The 19,192-nt window shown below is 46.8% G+C and overlaps 6 protein-coding genes across 6 annotated transcripts; 3 read left to right on the forward strand and 3 right to left on the reverse strand.

Annotated features, from left to right (window-relative positions):
• Window positions 1–300: 300 nt before the first annotated feature.
• Window positions 301–2,580, reverse strand: F5Y00DRAFT_133950 (uncharacterized protein). The gene is made up of 2 exons (XM_048004246.1): window positions 1,243–2,580; window positions 301–1,187 (listed from the first exon to the last, which is right to left on the reverse strand). Exons 1-2 carry the CDS (start codon window positions 2,024–2,026, stop codon window positions 493–495), a joined length of 1,479 nt encoding a protein of 492 aa, XP_047869103.1. The 5' UTR covers window positions 2,027–2,580; the 3' UTR covers window positions 301–492.
• A 426-nt stretch (window positions 2,581–3,006) lies between these two features.
• F5Y00DRAFT_134148 (DUF689-domain-containing protein) lies at window positions 3,007–4,402 on the forward strand. Its single transcript, XM_048004248.1, has 2 exons — window positions 3,007–3,896; window positions 3,954–4,402. Exons 1-2 carry the CDS (start codon window positions 3,170–3,172, stop codon window positions 4,259–4,261), a joined length of 1,035 nt encoding a protein of 344 aa, XP_047869104.1. The 5' UTR covers window positions 3,007–3,169; the 3' UTR covers window positions 4,262–4,402.
• A 4,121-nt stretch (window positions 4,403–8,523) lies between these two features.
• F5Y00DRAFT_134185 (casein kinase I) lies at window positions 8,524–10,373 on the forward strand. Its single transcript, XM_048004249.1, has 4 exons — window positions 8,524–8,853; window positions 8,969–9,038; window positions 9,100–9,248; window positions 9,308–10,373. Exons 1-4 carry the CDS (start codon window positions 8,725–8,727, stop codon window positions 10,286–10,288), a joined length of 1,329 nt encoding a protein of 442 aa, XP_047869105.1. The 5' UTR covers window positions 8,524–8,724; the 3' UTR covers window positions 10,289–10,373.
• A 749-nt stretch (window positions 10,374–11,122) lies between these two features.
• Window positions 11,123–12,770, reverse strand: F5Y00DRAFT_225668 (emp24/gp25L/p24 family/GOLD-domain-containing protein). Its single transcript, XM_048006198.1, has 3 exons — window positions 12,273–12,770; window positions 11,828–12,130; window positions 11,123–11,647 (listed from the first exon to the last, which is right to left on the reverse strand). Exons 1-3 carry the CDS (start codon window positions 12,474–12,476, stop codon window positions 11,498–11,500), a joined length of 657 nt encoding a protein of 218 aa, XP_047869106.1. The 5' UTR covers window positions 12,477–12,770; the 3' UTR covers window positions 11,123–11,497.
• Window positions 12,771–12,908: 138 nt separating this feature from the next.
• Window positions 12,909–15,395, forward strand: F5Y00DRAFT_225669 (uncharacterized protein). The gene has a single exon (XM_048006199.1). The coding sequence runs from the start codon at window positions 13,230–13,232 to the stop codon at window positions 15,078–15,080; it is 1,851 nt and encodes a 616-aa protein (XP_047869107.1). The 5' UTR covers window positions 12,909–13,229; the 3' UTR covers window positions 15,081–15,395.
• Window positions 15,396–16,187: 792 nt separating this feature from the next.
• On the reverse strand, window positions 16,188–18,459 carry F5Y00DRAFT_134222 (trimeric LpxA-like protein). Its single transcript, XM_048004250.1, has 4 exons — window positions 17,980–18,459; window positions 17,762–17,814; window positions 16,450–17,708; window positions 16,188–16,391 (listed from the first exon to the last, which is right to left on the reverse strand). The coding sequence occupies exons 1-4, from the start codon at window positions 18,201–18,203 to the stop codon at window positions 16,326–16,328; spliced, it is 1,602 nt and encodes a 533-aa protein (XP_047869108.1). The 5' UTR covers window positions 18,204–18,459; the 3' UTR covers window positions 16,188–16,325.
• Between the last annotated feature and the right edge of the window lie 733 nt (window positions 18,460–19,192).

Here is a 19,192-nt window from a genome sequence, read left to right on the forward strand (position 1 = left end):
TCTGTCCCAAGCGATGATGAGCGGCTGCGTGGTAATGCGGGGAAATCCACATTTATTTCTTATTCGCAGCTCCCTTATCCGCGCCCCTTTTCTTACGTCTTTAGCGTAGGTACACTAGTCAGCAGTGACGGCTCGAGGACAAATACCTAACGCATAGTTGTGGCATCTATCTCGCCTATCTCGCCTATCTCAGGACAATCATGTTATTTGCCTGTGTCTGCCAAGTTGATAAGGAAGTTGGAGTCTTGGACTCTACTATTACTATGCATTATCATTGCTATTGATTATTCCCTTGTCCCTTTCCTATATCCTTCATTGGTTAACAAAGCATATATTCGATCGGCAATACATACCTAACACTAGGTATAGATTAATCATAGGGGAGAAGAGTGAGACCAATCAAATGTTGTATTCGCAACTATGACTACTACATACCTAATGTACTAAGTGAAGACCAGCACCCAGTATATACCATTAGTCTCGAGTAGGAAACTACTTATACTTATATCTTCTCGCCCCCCCTAAAATTTGAAGCTGACAAAACGATACTGGATGTACAATTTGGTCTTTTAGCTTAAGATGGCGAATAATAGAAGCTGGAAAGCTTGTACCATCTATTGGCAATTCCATATCGCGGAATCCAACGTTGAGATAGCGGGTATTCTTGCGCACCGTCTCGGTCCAACACTGCATAACCCTTGGTTCTAGATCAAGTTCCCAAGTACCCCGCCATGTAATAGTGCTGGTACTTCCATCGTCATAATAACGGAAAAAACAACCGTGCGTCGTTCTCAATCCATTCCAAATCTCCATCACTCGGAGAGCAGGCATATTCCTCGCGGCCATACCCGCGGCATAAAGTAAGTCATTAACCTCTGCCGACGATTGGTACGGATTTAGAAGGTTCGATGTCAGGGCTAGAGTTTTCAGTTTATTCCAACTCCGGTCCGTAGAGGTTGGGGTTGACGGCCAGAACGGCCGGAAAAAGTCCTTGGCATCCACTACAAAAGACGCAGACAAGTGCTCCAAGTTTCGGCTCTCTCTAAGCAAAGTCATAGCGATCTCGGGACTATTCGTGCTATCTGTTTGATTCGAAGTCGCAAAGGCGTTACGATGAAAAGAGTCTTCGAAAATGGTTAGTTGCCTAAGTGTTTGTGCGAAGCTATAATCGGAAAGAAGCCAATGGCCTACACAGCTAACGTTAGAGACTTATGAGTTTATAAAGGAGTAATGCTAACTTACGTTGTCCCTGCCAAGGGTCAGTGCTGCCATCTTTCCTTTCTGGTGGCTCGTAAATAATTCGTTCCAACCCAGTCATACTTCCGAAGATTTGGGCGATACGGTCCGAGGATACATGGGAATAATACTGTCGACGAAGAAGAAACGTCGTGACTATATCGACTTTGGGGATATCTTCCGGTGCCGTACCTTTCATCTTCATCGCCAAGTCAGTACTAGAGTGCGATGAGGTCTCCTCAGGAGGAAAGGCATGCTCAAGCATCGATAGGGACATCAGATTGTGAGATTCCAGAGGGGTCAATCTGTAATCCTTGTAGGGTTCTGAGTATGGATCATGCATAAACCTTTGGTGGCTGAAGCCATACTCATAATCACGCAGAGACCAAGCGGACAATTCAAGTGTTAACCCTTCCTTATTCGAATCGTGTGGTCTTTCCCAGGTGCTAAGTATTCGGAGAAGCCTTACGATTGTATTGTCAAAGTTGGGTTCATCCACAAGACTCGGGGTGGGTCGAAATCCGGCATTGCCCCTATCATGATGCAAAACGCCAAGTTCTGCCCTTAACCAGATATGCTTCACTAATTTCCTCCTCGATCCTCGTACAATCTGAGCAAAACTATCCAAACGCCGGGACGACAAGAGAATCCGCTCGAAGTGCTTTTTCTCGAAGATGGGCTGCCACTCTCGAGCAATGGTAGCGTATTCTGTTGTACTCTCCGTCGAGGAATCGGCCACCATTTCTAGTATTGACAGCCGCAGTTCGACAGGGAGAGCCATGAAATCCATGTTTATTCATTCGAAGTTGTCCTGCCTGGACATAATATTGTATTTGACCACAGCACAGCTGGTATTGTAATAGAGTGGCTGGAGAAGCAAGGTTTAAATAGGTTAAATCAAACAGCCGTGGGGTAAAAGATTGTGTGTAGATGGATGGACGAGAAACAAGACAACTGGAAACAAAAGAAACGTTTCACTGCTTATTGTTTAATTATCCTTTACATGGCGGGGTTTTCGTGCACTTATGCTTCATTCCAAAGCCAGTATCACACTAATAAACTTATATTTAGGGGGAAAATCTTAGAAAGTTTTTATCTCAAGCGATAGCCAGAACTTAATCCAAGCAAGGGGGGATGGTCATTACCTACATGTAGATAAGGCCAAGTTAGGTAGTCAGACCAGAATATTTCTCTCCAGCTGGGTTGATTTTATGTATACCTCGATTACTTTCGGGTTCTATAGTTTACTTTGAATTAATATAGTTTACTTTGAATTAACTACATATAGAGGTAATCCCATCATAGGTATTATGTAGTTTCTGCTTATCAAAGGATTGATCAAACGTGGTTATTAAAGGTTGTGGTAAGAACGCTGATGCTAGATGGATGATGTTAAAGGCGTTAAAGTTTGGCGCCAATCAGCACGCCACAATCAGTTTATTACCAATCAGCTCTTGGAAATTACTACCGAATGTTATCATTAAAGTGGGGTAATGTTACAATACGTAATACTTAGCGCCGTAATCGGATCTGATAACTGTTTGCGAGGAGAAACATTTCGTCACAGTCGATAATTTTCTCTTTATCACCTGGCTTAGCAAAGACGCTCCTCCCCTAATTTGTATTACCATACCTGACTCAACCTGTGAAAGCCTTCGACTTAGGTAATCCAGTGTTACCAGCATCTCCGCTCTATTTTCTAAAAAAAAGAACTTCTCAAATCCAATTTGTAATCCGAATACTAATTCACAAAGAACCTCAAAAGCCTACCTAAGACTGTCTAGTTGCCCCTCGTCCTTACCCGTACCCGAGTTGCCCCGCGGATAAGATACTTAATATTATTACTTCTTGAGTCCGTTGAATTCACCGACACAACAATCCTTCCACGACAATTCTCGACTAGGAGGCGCACCGGGCGCATAGAACCTCCATCATGTCTCCCTCAATCGTCACGATCGATAATACATCCGACTTCGATGTATTCAGCTCAACACCGACCCAAAATGGCTCCTCAGGCCCCCGAACCCTACTCCTTGCCCCTCCGTCTATTGCCAGTCATGAGGAGAAGTTACGAGATGTCTTAGCCGCCCACGACCGGTCCGTTACCGACTTGCAGATGCTTGACCGTCTTTCCGCTGGTCTTGTTAACCTTCCCGACGCAACATATGACCTAATCTTGGTCCTCACAGACGCCGATGGCACCCGTGCCGAATCAACACTCCTTCTCAATCGCGATGTTTTCGCCAAGATTGTACCAACCCTCAAAATTGGAGGAAAGATCCAAGCACAAGATGGCTCCCTAACACAGAATAGTCAGGGACCTGATGCGCGAGAGGCCCTTCTATCCGGCTTGTCGCCAGGCGAAGATGGGTTCTCAAAGCCGGACGACGGCGCTGCTAGTGCAGTTCCTCTTAAACTGGGACTGGGCAAGAACAAGAAGAGAAGTGCCGCCGGCCCTGCTGTAAAGAATGTCACCGTCCACCAAGCCAACGGGAAGGATGCAAAGCTCAACATGGTGCCTCCTACTGTGAAGCCAACTCCTGCTGGTGTTGGTTTCGTGGACCTTAGCTATGACTTTGACGCTCCTGATGATGATGACGAACTAATCGATGAGGATACCTTATTGACAGAGGAAGACTTGAATAAACCTCTAGCCATTCGTAAGTAGTCTTCCCCCATAGATTTCGTTCAGTACCAAGCCCTAACCTGCATCGCAGCCGCGGAATGCGTACCGAAGGTCGGCAAGCGAAGACGTGCTTGCAAGGACTGCACATGTGGTCTGGCTCAGAAGCTCGAGGCCGAAGATGCAGCAAGAAGGAAGCAAGCTGACGAGAAACTTCAGGCTCTGAAGCTTGACACCAATGATCTAACCGAAGTGGACTTCACCGTACAGGGCAAGGTTGGATCCTGCGGAAACTGCTCACTAGGCGATGCTTTCCGATGTGATGGATGTCCCTATATAGGATTGCCAGCATTCAAGCCGGGAGAGGAAGTCCGACTACTTAACAACGTTGTCCAACTATGATGGTATAGTGGACAACACTACAGCCATATTTGGCTCAATCATTTGGTTCATAGGACATACGGTCAAGCTATATTACGATATAGACTTGATGAAGCATACTACCCTAAGCATTGCAGGCCGCATGAATCTTGGTTGCGTTATATGCAAGGGAAACGGTGTTTGGGGGGACTAAAAAGCACGGTTTTATACAAGGAATCCATCCACAAGGATGATGATACGTGGATTTATAGATGAATTCGGCGGCTTGTTTACGTTTTAGCCTCAACCCTCCTAGGAGCTTAGCTATGATTTCTCAGAAATCCTCTGCCTCATGTAACTCCTAGAGATTCTTTCATATCCAAAGAATATACAAGGGTCTCCAAGGCAACTCGTTGAATTGATAGGAAATGCATAGCTAACCTGATACTTGCCTCGATCATATGCCCAGTCCTTTGTCTCAACATCTAGACTTAAGCATATACTGGTACCTATAAATCTATAAAATATGCATAATCCATAAGTGATTTCCCCGGCTTAGTCGTCCAACTTCCGTATTGGAACATCCCTTTTAAGCTATCATCCATCTCCCTAAGTATCTGTGGGCTGGGTTTAAATTCTATGTTGACTATGAATAGCCATGTAATATTATCTGTCCAGAGAACCAGCGCCAATATGCCCTTCCTACCCTTAGCTATCAGAGTTACAACCAACATCTAACAGCTACTTCAAAGTGTGAGAACTCATAGATACGATAATCCGTCCTATAGTATTCTTAGTAAATAAGTAGTAGTTAAAGGATAACCAAATCATGAACCTAGAGAAGGTTGGGTAACGCAATGGCACACCATCTAACTTTTCATACTTGCTATAATTTATCTAGGTTACTTTCTTAGATATAACTAGTTATTCGGTTTTCTAACGGTTTGTTATAGGCATTCGTCGGGCGGAACTATGTCCTCAAGTGCGAGAAAGACACAGGTACACTGCTGGTCTAACATAATTGGTTGACTTATTTGATACTATGTATTTCTAAGATGGTATGCTTCGACCCTTTTCGAAGCTTTGATTTATTAACATAAGTGGAGTATGTATCTGTGTCTATCTCACACTTGAGGACATAGAGACTTTAGATCAGACTACGGCGTAATAAAGCATTGTTATAGTAATATTTTACACAGTGATCAAAAAAGGAAGTACCGAAAAAAAGGGAGGCGATAAAGATTCAGCCCGTTGTAGTTATATTATAAAATTTGATGGCGAACTGTTTAATCCCGGCTTTTCCCCTTTTCTTTCTTAACTATCTCATATAATAGTTACGAAGGGATATGAGAACCGCGGGATCGGTTTTAGGTGCAATTTTGTGGCTATTCTACATATGTTAAATATTCACCGTGGTTGTGTATGGATGATCTATTTTAGTGAATATCTCACTTGCTGTGATCTTTAACCCAAACGTCTGATCAGGTCCAGGACATACCGACTGGCTTGTTTTCGAGGTCTAAATGCATTCCTTCGCCATCTTGTGGGTTGCTGTTGCTGGGCAGCGGAGCACCTTTTGTTGGTCTAAAGTATTCATTAGCAATTGTTTTACCTACCATTCCTGAGCTTCACATATTAAGACAACCGCAACCCAACTGCTCTAGCTAAGGGTTAGATGAGTTCTCCGAGGTTTGTAGGATACATATCTAGGCTTGAGATTAGCATAGGGCAGGATAGAAAACACGCTACCCGTTCCAAATGAATGCGTATGGTGGGTATTGGTCTTTGGAGCCGAAGTCTTTTTTTGTCTCTTATCACAAGCAACTTTCTCTTGTTCTTATTTATGACTATAAATAAATTGACTTAGACACGAACAAGGCTAAACTAAACTAACACATCCCTTTCTCTCTCTTAAAAACCCGAAGTTAGCTACGTGTTTTGTATGCGGTGATTGTTTTACAGGCCCGCCCTAAGACACAAGGACAACACCTGGTGTCTTCCCCTCTTCCGGGCGGGACGCAACCTTTAACGACACAGTTGAAACGTAGGGAGTGTCGGCGTTGAATGCGACTTCATCTGCATACTCTCTTTATCATTGAGCAGGGACGGGCTAGATATAATCGCGGAATAGGATGAGGTCGAAACAAGAGTTCGGAACCACGCATATCTATCTCAACGGCTTGAACTGGGATTTGCGCCACTTAGTTCTGATCCGAGCAGGGAATACATACATATGTTGGTGGCTAAGTCTGAAACCCTTGCTTCCAGGTTTTATGTTTGCTCCGGCTTCAGCTCTGCTTTCGCTCGGAAAAACTCGGCACCAATGGTGAGGCTGTTTTCAGCTATGGGGTCGACAAAGCTTGGCAAAGTATTGGGTAGGATTCGACGTGTCTCTCTGACCCGCGCGCGCAGCAAACTTTCTTCTGTGTTGCTTACTGAGTTGTCAGGACAAAACCACCTGTTGTGGCGGCTCTGGTGTAAACATACACGTGTAAGATGCTTAATAGGAATTATCTGATGGCAATAACAGTTCGGGTATCCTCGTCTTAATATCTTGGTTATTAAATATCTCTACATTGTAAGTGGTCGCCCACGATTTATGAGTGGATGTATGCCAATTTGGAGAGCCTCAATATTACGAGTTTGGAATGAATACCTACCAGGTTAAGTACGTACCTAATTTATGACGCTGTATCCGGGGTAAAGACCTAATATCTACGTAAATGTAGTTGTTGGTTTGTTTAGTTACTATGTAGTTAGTCATCTCGCCTAGGAAGCTCGCAATTACATAGAGCCCGGAGGTAAATTGGAGATAAATGCAAGCGGATCGATCGGATTCGAAATCTAATGTGCACTCAGATCGGCGATAGCCGACTTACCAGCTGAAAACCAGCTGAATAGGAGAGTATGTAGTATAAGTCGTAAATATTCTAGTTGTGTTCAAGATACTCATGATACTATGTATATCGCGAACTGGTCTCAGTGGTTAGCAGGTGTTGTATTCCGTAAGACGAGTACAATTGGCGGAATAACTCTTAGTTTTGATTGAGATCTAACCAATTGGGGTATTCAATTCTCTAACAGCCAATGAACTAACTTTATTAGGTACGGAGCCTCGATTTATGTTCTTTTCTGGGGCTACGTAAGCCTGGCGAAAGACAATTGATTGTAGAATGGCCTTTTTCACGAGATTATTAAAGAACAAATGCATAATTCACTATGTATGCAGCATATCCACGGAAACCCAATGCACCTTCATCAGGTCTGGTTCGGATCACCCCCAATCTCATGCCCCCTTTATACATTTGTACTGCAAAGTCGTTGGCCCGTGATGATTGATCGTCAATGCGATGCTTTGCGACCGCTTTAATTTTCCAGAAGTCATCAATTCATTCACTTTGCAATAATCTAAACCAACTCCATTTGGATAAAACCATTGAAGATTTAGATAACGTGGTTAAACGCGATTTTAAAGATCGGCTTAGCTGTTTAAAATTCTGGACAAAAAAAAAAAAGCTTCTTTGTGATTTACAGCCAGGGGCACCAATGGTTTTTACGGAATAACGAGCATAATTGCATGGGGAGGTACCAAGGTTGGGATAGCTCCTAAACTAATAACAACTTCAAGGGTCCAGGCCATGTAACGGACAGACCGATATTTTGTATTTCTCTTTTCCCCTTTACAAAGGTACCTAAGGTATTATAGATTCTTTTGTGAAAGATGCTTTGTAGGAAATCTTTTCTACATAAAGACTATCTTTGTAACCAATTGTGCATCTATTTACTAAAGTACGCTACCTACCTCTTGCAATTCGTCGATTATTATTCACTACGGCAACTGACAATCGGATTGTTGCGCCGGACGGCTTTGATTGGAATTTAAAGACCCTGGCCGGGTGAGTTGGAGCCTTGGCCCCAATGCCCAGCCTTTACTGCCTGCTTTCAGTAAAGCTTCTGTTCCGGTGGTGATTCAGATGGTCCCCCAGCACTACCTAAAATTACCTAGGCCCCGCCTAAAATACGCTGCAATTTGGCTAGTACGAAGTACCTGATTGACCCAATTGTATTTCACGTACCTATGTACCCTCTGAATCAAGGCTAAAGGGGGTCGCGGCGCAGTTGGGCCACTTGCAACTTCTAGTTCCCTTAGCCACTCTCTGCTGCTACTCTAGCCACTGCCGTTCCCCGACCGCTTCTCCCCAAATTCCTCCCTTCCTGATCTTCACTTTCTCAAGTCGCTTTTCAATCCATCCCGATCTATCAATTCACCCAACAACCAACCTACAAGGATTGACTAATCCCGTCAGTTCAGCTGCTCGAGTCTTAACTAATTTATACCCAACTCGAGGGGATGAGCTTTCGGTTTTTCTGAGTCGTTTCGAGTATCTAGGATACTCGTGTCGGACCAGGCGACACTCGCTCTCCTGTAGCCCCCTTCCGACCGTGTTGCTCCCGTCTCCTGCTGGTCCCCGACTCCCAATCGACAACGGCTTCATACATCCACAATGGCCTCCTCGTCGTCAAACGTCGTGGGCGTCCACTATAGGGTGGGAAAGAAGATTGGTGAAGGATCATTCGGTGTCATTTTTGAAGGCACCAATTTACTGAACAATCAGCAAGTCGCCATCAAGTTTGTAAGTAATATGACTCTATTCTCATTTACCGCCAGCGAGGCTACTATGCCCCTTGGCCAATCCTCAATCATCGCACCATACCATACATCTAGTTCTAACCACGCACGCTTGATAGGAACCACGGAAGAGCGATGCGCCGCAATTACGAGATGAATATCGTACATATAAGATCCTTGTTGGATGCCGTAAGTCAACTAATCTGCTTTATTGGTGTGCTTTTTGTGACTAACAAGCTTCATTTCTTAGCTGGTATCCCTAATGTCTATTATTTTGGACAGGAAGGCCTGCACAACATTCTTGTCATAGATTTGCTTGGACCCTCGTTGGAAGACCTGTTCGACCACTGCAACCGAAGATTCACGATCAAGACCGTTGTAATGGTAGCGAAGCAAATGGTAATTCATCCCCGGAGTTTTATGAGTCAATTACGCGCAGGAACTAAATCATATTCTAGCTCTCACGAGTGCAAACCATTCACGAGAAGAATCTCATCTACAGAGATATCAAACCCGACAATTTCCTCATCGGTCGTCCTGGGACCAAAGCCGCGAATGTTATTCACGTCGTCGACTTTGGTATGGCTAAACAGTACCGAGACCCGAAGACAAAACAGCATATTCCGTATCGAGAGCGAAAATCATTGTCCGGAACTGCCCGATACATGAGCATTAATACTCATCTTGGACGCGAACAATCACGGCGAGACGATCTAGAAGCTCTCGGCCATGTGTTCATGTACTTCCTCCGAGGTGGGCTTCCGTGGCAGGGCCTGAAAGCTGCGACAAATAAGCAGAAATACGAGAAGATTGGTGAAAAGAAGCAGACTACACCTATAAAGGATCTATGCGAAGGTTTCCCAGAGGAGTTTAACAAGTATCTCACTTACGTGAGGAACCTTGGTTTCGAAGATACTCCCGACTACGATTACCTGCGTGAACTATTCACCCAGGCCCTCAAGAACACTGGTGAGGTGGAGGATGGCGAGTACGACTGGATGAAGATTAACAAGGAGTCGTCTAAGGGCTGGGATGCTATGCACAAGCCTGGACCTTACCACAACCCGAATAAGCAGCCAGGTGTCTCCGCCAGAGAGACGCACAACCAATCTCGCATCACCGCACCTGGCGGCCTTACTCACGAGCGTTTAAACGCCGCGCAGCCCCCACCTCCGTCTCCAGCCAGGCCGACGGACAAGCGCCGGCAAAACGCCCTCGGCGCCACGGGAGCGCAGCGCAGTAGCGCGGTGGGGGGTCTTCGGGATATGGCTACACCAACTCCTTCAACCCAAGCCCAATTCCAAAACAGCAACCAAAATTTACCATCGAGGATGGCACCCCAAACGAATATGGGATCGCCGGCTGCGGGCAATGGAATACCATCAGAACCCCAACCAACGGGATTCCAGAAGTTCATGAAGGTCCTTTGCTGCGGTTAGTCTGGGTGTTACCTGTATTAGCAACGAGCATAGAGCTAATAAAATGGCAGGTTAAACCCGATCTGACGTGGCATATTAGCGATCTTATAGACTAGAACTGATCCTGGATGGAGCTCCTGCGCCGATTTTTATTACTACTAATACATCCTGGTCTAAGGTGTTCATCCTACTAAGTCTTGGTCGCTGTGTGTCGTTCCATGGTTGTCTTCTCGATGGATTTGCTTGCGTGGGCTAAGAGCCTCGATGGTGCTGCCACACTCGATGTGTATATGTTTGAAACAACAGACTTATCAACACGTTGAATCGCAGCCTGGATCACCCTACGCATATTTGCGGAATAATACCCCTACAGAGCCCCGGGAAGACGGCCAATCGAATACGTGATTTCCTATTAGGATCAAGGCTTGGCGTTACCCGAGACACGAATGAATATCTTTTCTTTTCACGACTCTCGTTTTCATGAGATAGACACAGGCCGTTTAATTAGTAGCGCGCAGCACGGCGCTGGTGGGATTTGCACTGTTGGCGAGCATTGGGATCGGATTTCGTTTTTTTTGTTATCCCATCGCTTTATACACCGTTCATAATTAAGAAACAGGGGGAGGTGGACCCGAGGGTTGAGACGGGTTTTGTATTAAGCAGAAGTAGTATATGGAAGAGAGGGAGCGCAGAGTGGCTATAGTAGGAGGGGGATCTCGCAGTCGGTGCCTGAGAAGCATGGAGGTGTTGAGCTGGTAGATGGAGGTATAGGACAGAAAAGAAGAGATTCATAATGATTTCGGTGCTGAGCGTTGCATCGTAAGTTGATTCGAAAAGATATACATTGGGACTTATGTTGTATTCGATCGATATGTGACACTAGACCGTATTGGCCCAGTAGTACTATCGTAATTTATTAATGTGTGCTCGTTACTACCTAATGGTATCCTCTCAAAATGATCATATTTTCATGCTAAACTGTCCCTAGGTTCACAAATTTTACGTGCAAGATTCTTCCAATGGGCCAAGTAAGCCCATCTTGTGGTAGACGGCTTCCGTTCCAACTTGGTAATGTGATCTGTACATGACGACCGGTTGTGGTTATAACAGCCGAAGTATCATCACCTTCGTAACCCTTCTCCCGTTTACCGTAAACTGCGTTAACCGTGACAGCTTTCGTACAAACCAAAACTCCCCTTGCCTATTGATAACAACATGATGGTCGCAGGCTTAAGTAAGCTTCTGCTTGATGAAGAAAGACCGGAGATGAGATAGCTGCCAGGCACATGTAATACCAAGAACGACAAGCTGGATAACCATCCAACGTACAACACGCGAGTTGGTAGACTCAGATTGATCCCGGAACTCGGCTTCTCGCTCCTGTAGGTTTAACAATCGGGTTAGTATCTAGTTGTTAGATCGCTGAGCTATATTATAAACCGTGTCCGTCGCGATCCACGATACAGTAAATCCTCTCTTTCGAGTTACTCTTCCACGGCGTTGAAAATTAAAATGTCTAAACGGAAAAGGAAATAATAATAATAACAACAACAAACTCACTCGCTGGAAGATCTGTTCGCGGCGGATGTCCTGGAGGCGGGCGTTGAGGTCGCGGACGCGCTGAGAGATGTCCATGAGCTTGGTCTTGTCGGTGGACTCGATCTCAGAGGAGCCGATGGCGAGGTCGAGGGTCAACTTGATGCCGCCGTTGGGTTGCGAGGCGGAAAGCCAGCCGGGACGCCCGCTACTGCTGCTCGGCGTGAAGCAGATCTTGTGCTCGCCCGACTCGGCCGCCGTGAAGGTGAATTTGCCCGACGAGGATCCCCGCTGCGAGACTACCCGATGGTCGTTGTCGAAGATTTCCTGGGGGAGGGAGGGGAGTTAGTGGGTTCATTGTGATCGGGTTGGGTTGTTTTGCGCATCTGCTCTTGACGGGAAGAAGAAGAAGAAGAAGAAGTGATATTTAAGGCGGGAGTGTGGGAGTGGGAGTAGGAGTAGGACTAACGTCAACGGAGATGTAAATGCTGATGCCGTCGTGCTTGGCCCAGGCATGTATGTTGTCGTCCCACTCCTCAGCCTGGTAATGCCCGAGGACAAGCGTGTCCTTGGGCAGCTCCTCGAAGAAGCATTTCGCGTTCGTGCCGTCGAGGAAGAAGTAGAGCGCATGGGCGACGGAGCCCAGCATCAGGAGGGAAAGAAGCACCCTCATCGTTGTCGGTAGCGTTACTTGTTGTTGTTGTGGTTGTTGAATTGACTATGGTATTTTCAATTGATTGTATCGGGGCTTCTTTTAGGGTCGGGTCGAATGGTTAGCGACGGGCTTTGGCAAATAGGGTGTGAAGCTCTCGCGGACTCTAAATTCCAAGGTGCCACGTTCGAAAAATGGCCCGTACAATACAGGGGGTTAGATAGTTGCTGCAGTGGCCTGAAAGGACTCCCTGGCAGTACAATACATAGCACTAAACGCGCAGGGGTATATCGATAAGCTGATCAACTAATCACGTGATAAAAAGCTAGATGAGAAGCATCGGCAAGACAGGTGGGAAAGTTCAAAGCAGGTAGGTACCTAAGTATCTAGTAGCCAAGTTATGATGTGCCCCTGTTTTTCAATACTCCTCTTTGACGCATAAGGTTCAAATAATTTTGTAGTCTCAATCAACCGTTTTTGCACCACCAAAAATTAATGCGCGATCCTCTATTTCTACGGTAAAATAGCGTCAATCCACTTCAATAAACGAAACATCAAATAGACGCGCCGAGGAGTCCCCACTATCTCGAAGAACCTCTCTTTATTATTCTTCTGCCATGTTTTATTACGCGTATTTAATTTAATACTTCCATCTTCGCCGATTAAAACACCCTTCCCATCTCGTATTTCTGTCGCTTCCTCCAGTAGTCATCCCTACCCTTCAATAACAAAGTAAGGCAAAGGTTACCGATACTCCAGTAATAGCCACATAACATGGCTTCCCATGACGTTCGCGATGTCCTTAACCTGCCGCTTGATGCTGGCTCGCGACCGGCCAAAAAACAGAAGACGAATGTCCCCCGACCGAGTTTAAAGGGTTTAGCAAGGGAGGTACAAAACTTAGGGGGCGATAATCCTATAGCGATTGTTCCCGAGTTATCTTCATTTAAAAAGCGGCGATTCGGAAGTAGGAAGCCGGCTGCGCGATGGGAATTACGTCCTTTCCGCAACTCGGCGCGAAGCGACCAGTCACTACATCTAAGGCATTGGAGGAAGCAGACGGAAGATCAGACAAGACCACAGGATGAGAAAAACGGGGAGAATGGGACAAAAGTGGAAGATAAACCGGCGGAACTTGAAGACTCGGGGTTTTCTAAGTTTAACGTACAAGTGGACATTCCTCAATACAGCGACGACCAATATAAGTCCAACTTAAAGAGCGATGAATGGACGAAGGATGAAACAGATTACCTATTCGATCTCGCTAGAAGCTTCGATCTTAGGTGGCCTCTGATATGGGATAGGTATGATTATCAGCCGAAGCTAGACGATAATATAACGAATGGCGAGGCGGCTGACACTACCGACCCCGAGACCGCCATAGTCCCGGCACCCAAGGGACGGACTTTGGAGGATCTGAAGGCTCGGTATTACGAAGTTGCGGCCAAGATGATGGCTGTCCAGAAGCCTGTTCAATACATGACCCAAGCTGAATTTGCGCTTCATGAAGTCATGGCTAATTTCAATCCCGTCTCGGAGACGAAACGCAAGATGTTCGCAGCAGAAGCTTTGTCTAGATCTAGGGACGAAGCTCAGGAAGAAGAATTGCTACTTGTTGAAGTACGCCGAATACTTGCCCGCCAGGAGAAGCTCAACCAAGAACGTCGCGAGCTTTACAACCGCCTTGATTACCCACACACGGAGCAAGATATCAACGCATTCAAGTCTAGCGCTGGATTACAGACGCTTCTTCAGAATCTAATGAATGTGGACAAGACTAAAAAACGAAAGTCACTTATGGAAGCTAACGGTGCGAACACGCCGGCATCTGCTCATCCCTCAGCGCACCCTTCTAATCTCCCCAACTCTACTCCGATATCAGAAACCCGCCGGGAGAGCATCGCAGCTTCATCAACGGGTCATCGTGATTCTATCGGAGGCGGCGAGCGTCCCGAACGTCCTGCCAAGAAGGGGGCCCAGCCCGAGCGAAAGAAGCTCACCGAACAGGAAGAACAAATCTACGGCGTATCACACCACGATCGTTTGCCCTCTGGGCCAACGTTCCGTTACGAACGAATAAATAAGATTCTCACAACTAAGAGTAATGCTCAACACCAGCGTATTACCAATACCCTAGCCGAGTTAGATATCCCGAGCAGACTCAACATGCCTACGAGGGCGGTAGTAGAGGAAATGGAGAAGCTGCTCAATTCCATCGGCGTGCTCCTAGACATGCGAAAGATGAACGACAAGATTGACGCCGAGATTAAGCTCGAGAAAGCCAAGAAGGCCGAGCGTGAGAAAGCGCTGGCCCCTTCACAGTCAGAGGGTGAAGGTAAATCCGGGGAGTCGGAGGATGCCGCTACGATGAATAGTGAGGATAAGAAAGGAGATGTTGTGGGTGGCGGAGATGCTGCTGAGAAGGCTAACGGTGAGGCATCTGCGACTAATGGCGCAACGAATGGAGGCGTTAACGGCGAGGGTGGTGGAACTACGAATGCAGATGATACGGAGAGCAGGGCTGAGGATAAGGGGCTACGGCCGGAGAGCAGCAGCGGACACAAGAGAAGCGCCAGCGTGCTGAGCGCCAGCAGCGACAAGAGCGCTAAGAGACAGAAGAAGTAGAAGTCGTATGAAGTGTAAGGGTGGGTGGGCTGAGATGAGGTACGAGGAAGAGAATACCTAGTGATACGGCTGACTACGATTACCTACGACTGGGGTAGGCCGACACGATGAATTGGCATCAGGGGATAGGCCGGATGAGGTTACGATAGTAAGATAAATTAACATTAACATTAACATAACATACTTACGCATAGGGCTGAGAACGCCGTATGCCGTATGCCTTTTATCACCCCTATCTTTGCGATCCGACGATGATGTGACCAACGCTAATTACTTGTATGAACTATGTGCTTATATTACCTACCTGCTTACGTTGCTATATAATACCTGAGTACGCTACGTTTTACTCAAAACGTCCACATCGTTAAAATCCCACCGGAGGAATATCCTCGACCCAACACAACACTAAGGAGACCATTCCCGCAAAGATAGAATAGCCTATGTTTGTTCATTGACAGATCATTCGTCAGGGGCAAATGGAAAAACACGTCTCTGGCTCACATCGTCCCATACTAGATATCACATGTTTAAATAAAATATCAATTCCCCTAGCAATATAATATACAAGTACACCAGCTGCGTCCCTCGCACGCAGTCCCAATCCAAAAAACTGCGACCGACAAACCATAAACCGGGTATCTTTAACATAGATCTCTCTATAGTGCTGTATCTCTCTTCATCTTTTCATCGAAATCGTCGTCTTCGCGTAAGGGCGCAACTTCGGCCTGCCTTCGTAAAACACCATGCGTGTATGACGGCCGTGATCTCGTTAGTGAAGCCAGTTCCTGTCCCTCGGGAAAAAAAAAACCAAATAGTCCAAGATATGTGATAGTAGGGGATTCGTAAATCCGTATATATGCACCCCTGGAAACGAAGAAAAAAAGGAATCGGCTTGCTTCCAACACCTAAATCCGTTATATAGCTGCCAGAGCTACCTGGTATCCTTCTATTACATGGATCCCAATCCATCGTATATATAACAAATACGATATCTTCCCCATAAATTGCTGCCGTTATCTCATCCGTTTCTACGGTGTAGCCATATTTGAGTTTTGGGTTACGCCGTTATAAAACCACCCATCGTATGCTGTGCAGAAATTCTCGTGTCTGTCTGTGCGTGAAGAGGGCGCGAGCGACAAAAACGACGAGAATCGCTTGTATAAACGGCAACCGATGAATTTAGATATTGCCGTCAGCATCATGACACTATAAGTGGTGAGCATAAACTTGATCCATCATGCCCTGTCAGCTAATAGCACCGCGCGTTACCCGAGCAGGATTGCCTGCAACGACCGTAAACGGAGGTACATCCTAAACTTTCATTAGTGCCGTGTCTATATTATAATGGGGTTGCCGGACGAAACCTCACCTTTGTGACCACTGCACCGGCGGCGATTGTTGCTCCCTTCCCAATTCTAAGACCGAGAAGGATTATGGCGCCGCCTCCGATCCACACATCCTCGTCGATGTAAATAGGCGAACCGATGTGGGGGCTTTTACTGCCTTTGCGCTTCTTGGGGTCTGTATGCAGGGTGCCGCCAAAGAGGCTGACGTTCGGTCCGATGTAACAGTTGTTTCCAATGATGATCTCCATAGGGTCAATAATGGTGCAATTCCGGCCAATAAAGACATTATTTCCGATAGCAATGTTGTAGCCATAATCACACGTAAACGGCGCCTCGACAACCACTTCTTGCCCAACGCTACCGACGTTTGTAATAGACGACTGTAACTGCGGGTTCATGAAGATAGGCTCCGTCGGGTGTAGAATTTCTCGGAAAAGCCGAGAACGCTCGGATGCTGATACACCAACACTCGGGTTGGTGGAATTGTTAAACCTAAAACATGCAGCGCTGCATCTTTGCCTCTCTAGTACCAATTCTTCGTCAAACGGATAGTATTGGTTTCCTGTAAGCATCTCTTCCTTCTGCGTTTTCTCCCGGTCAGGAGGCAAGTGCTGCGACAAGGCGAGACGTGCAGCTTCTTGAGGGTCAGTTGCGGTTGCTGATGGAGGCGGAGGAGGAGGTGGTGGCGGCGGCGCAGGTTGACTTTGATGACCTTGAGTTGGTGGGCTGCTGCTTCGTGTTGGTGGAAGAATATTAATCTGTGGGAGCGAGCCCGAATGCGAGGTGTCGTGCTCCGTACGGGTAAGGTCGTGTAATGGTGGTACCCTCTGGTAGTCTTTGTGTCGGTCAACACTGCTTAACGGCGTTGGCAACTGCATAGTACTGCTCGTGGCGCTTATGGGAGTGGGAAACATAGTTCCTGGGTTGGTATATGATATCGAAGATAGTTTGTTGTTTTCTGGGCTTGTAGCAGATGGGGTAGGCGTAGGAAGGGTAGCGGAAACAATTTGCCGGCTATCATCCGCAAGAATCGGCCGGCCCTGCACCGGTTCTATCCGGAGTGGTTGACCGCGGTAGGCCTGAGCTGGTTGATCACGCTTCGGAGGCGGCGGGGGTGCAATCGGGTAATTACTCTGCTGAGGCATTCCGTAGGCGCCTGGAGGCACATAGCTAGGGTCCTTGGATTCGAGGGGAACAGCAGCGGGTTTGTTTTCCATTTTAGGGTAACCTCGCTGGTTGGGGTATCCGTGACATACAAAACCGCCTCGGACGCAGTTGGTACCTGCTCAACCCATAAGTAAATGAGGATTTGGTTTCATCCAGGGGAAGGCTCACATTGCGGTTTCGTTTCATCGCATTTCTTCTTTCTCTTTCGACAAGTTAGGCAGCTATAAATTTTGGTACGGATAGCCGACACCTCGCCCTTAAGTGTCGAGGTGCCTAGGCACCTACAACACGTAAGAGGACGCGGAGTCAGCCGCCATACCTGAAAGTCAGCAACGGGGTCCTGGATGTAATGCGTAAGACGGGCGAAATGATGGGGTCCTAGTTACCCAGTCTTGGTCCGGTTACTGAAATTTCGCTTCCTTTTCTTGGGGTCGGACTGAATCACAGCATCTCCTTTTCTCTGTTCCTGGCTATAAGAGCCGCTGCCGTAGAGTACGGAACTGTCATCGCCATCGGGGCTCGTCGCTGCGTAATCATGCTGGGATTCCATATGGGAAGTTCCTCTTCGAAGTGTCTCGCCGAGCTGCTCATCGGTTGGCGAGGGAGCCATACCTGCGGAACTTTGCCGGTCGTATGCGCTGCGTTCATCGGCGTGTCCTTGCCGCGGATACCAAGATTCGTGGTGCTCTCGACTCTCCTCGCCATACTGCCTATACTCACGCTCCCTCTGCGGAGTTGAATATGATTCACGTGACTCTACTTAAGATGGCTGTTCTCGCTCTCGAGCAATTAGTCCTTCTCTACGCGGCTCATCCGAGATCGAGCGTTTGCGCTTGTGCGCGCCTTCAGCATCGGGATAATTAGTAGGTTGGTAAGACGACCGTTCATGACCTAGCCCTGACCAGTGCTCTCTTTGGTTCGTAGAGGCTTCTCCGACTTTAGGTTCCTGGGTAGTTATTTGGCGAATGGGTTGTTCCTCGGAAGCAGCGCGTATCGAAGTAGGGCTGCTTCCAGGCCTTTCGGCACCTTTTTGCTCACCTCCGTTTAAAGCCGTAAAGGTCGCCATGGTTCGTCCAACAATATCTTCAGCCCAACCGCCTTGCGTGAGGTGCATAGGAATTCAATGATTCAAACGTATATTAGTGAGCGACAATTACTGTACGATGAAACCCTTTTAACTAGCCGGATCTGCATTTACAATCTAGTAAATTCGATGCAGGTGCCCTTTGAGAACTCTGGACTAATGATCGACGGCACGGTTCGGATCGTAGCCGAAATATGCAGCCTTGATCGACGTATGGCCTGGTTGAAAAGGCCAGTAGGAAACTTGAAAAAAATACCAAAGGGGAACAGAGTAGGTTAACGAAGCCGTAAATAAAAGCGTTGGAGACGATGGTGCACACAGCAATCGCGTTATGGTCTAGCAGAACTTTCGAATTAAGATTCTTAAAGGTGAGCGCTTCGAGAGGAGTCAATATAAAGGCCTTAATTTGACAGAATTCAGATCCTTAATCGATGGGCGCGTCGTGGAGCTGAACAATGGGTGATCTGCAAAAACTCTAGGTTTTGACTGCGATGAACTTCAAAAATGAGTGCGCG

This window comes from Daldinia vernicosa, assembly GCF_022497035.1.
Source record: "Daldinia vernicosa strain CBS 139.73 unplaced genomic scaffold F5Y00scaffold_4, whole genome shotgun sequence".
NCBI classification, from domain to species: domain Eukaryota; kingdom Fungi; phylum Ascomycota; class Sordariomycetes; order Xylariales; family Hypoxylaceae; genus Daldinia; species Daldinia vernicosa.

Coding starts and splice junctions, on each gene's coding strand:
- F5Y00DRAFT_134185 (XM_048004249.1), top strand. CDS start 8,725: ATGGCCTCCTCGTCGTCAAACGTCGTGGGCGTCCACTATAGGGTGGGA. Junction 8,854..8,968: donor AGCAAGTCGCCATCAAGTTT/GTAAGTAATATG, acceptor CACGCTTGATAG/GAACCACGGAAGAGCGATGC. Junction 9,249..9,307: donor TAATGGTAGCGAAGCAAATG/GTAATTCATCCC, acceptor ATCATATTCTAG/CTCTCACGAGTGCAAACCAT.
- F5Y00DRAFT_225668 (XM_048006198.1), bottom strand. CDS start 12,476: ATGAGGGTGCTTCTTTCCCTCCTGATGCTGGGCTCCGTCGCCCATGCG. Junction 12,131..12,272: donor GCATTTACATCTCCGTTGAC/GTTAGTCCTACT, acceptor TCCCTCCCCCAG/GAAATCTTCGACAACGACCA. Junction 11,648..11,827: donor GCGAACAGATCTTCCAGCGA/GTGAGTTTGTTG, acceptor TTAAACCTACAG/GAGCGAGAAGCCGAGTTCCG.
- F5Y00DRAFT_134222 (XM_048004250.1), bottom strand. CDS start 18,203: ATGGCTCCCTCGCCAACCGATGAGCAGCTCGGCGAGACACTTCGAAGA. Junction 17,815..17,979: donor AGTAACCGGACCAAGACTGG/GTAACTAGGACC, acceptor CAAAATTTATAG/CTGCCTAACTTGTCGAAAGA. Junction 17,709..17,761: donor CGATGAAACGAAACCGCAAT/GTGAGCCTTCCC, acceptor TGGGTTGAGCAG/GTACCAACTGCGTCCGAGGC.
- F5Y00DRAFT_225669 (XM_048006199.1), top strand. CDS start 13,230: ATGGCTTCCCATGACGTTCGCGATGTCCTTAACCTGCCGCTTGATGCT.
- F5Y00DRAFT_133950 (XM_048004246.1), bottom strand. CDS start 2,026: ATGGATTTCATGGCTCTCCCTGTCGAACTGCGGCTGTCAATACTAGAA. Junction 1,188..1,242: donor TGACCCTTGGCAGGGACAAC/GTAAGTTAGCAT, acceptor TTAGCTGTGTAG/GCCATTGGCTTCTTTCCGAT.
- F5Y00DRAFT_134148 (XM_048004248.1), top strand. CDS start 3,170: ATGTCTCCCTCAATCGTCACGATCGATAATACATCCGACTTCGATGTA. Junction 3,897..3,953: donor GAATAAACCTCTAGCCATTC/GTAAGTAGTCTT, acceptor CCTGCATCGCAG/CCGCGGAATGCGTACCGAAG.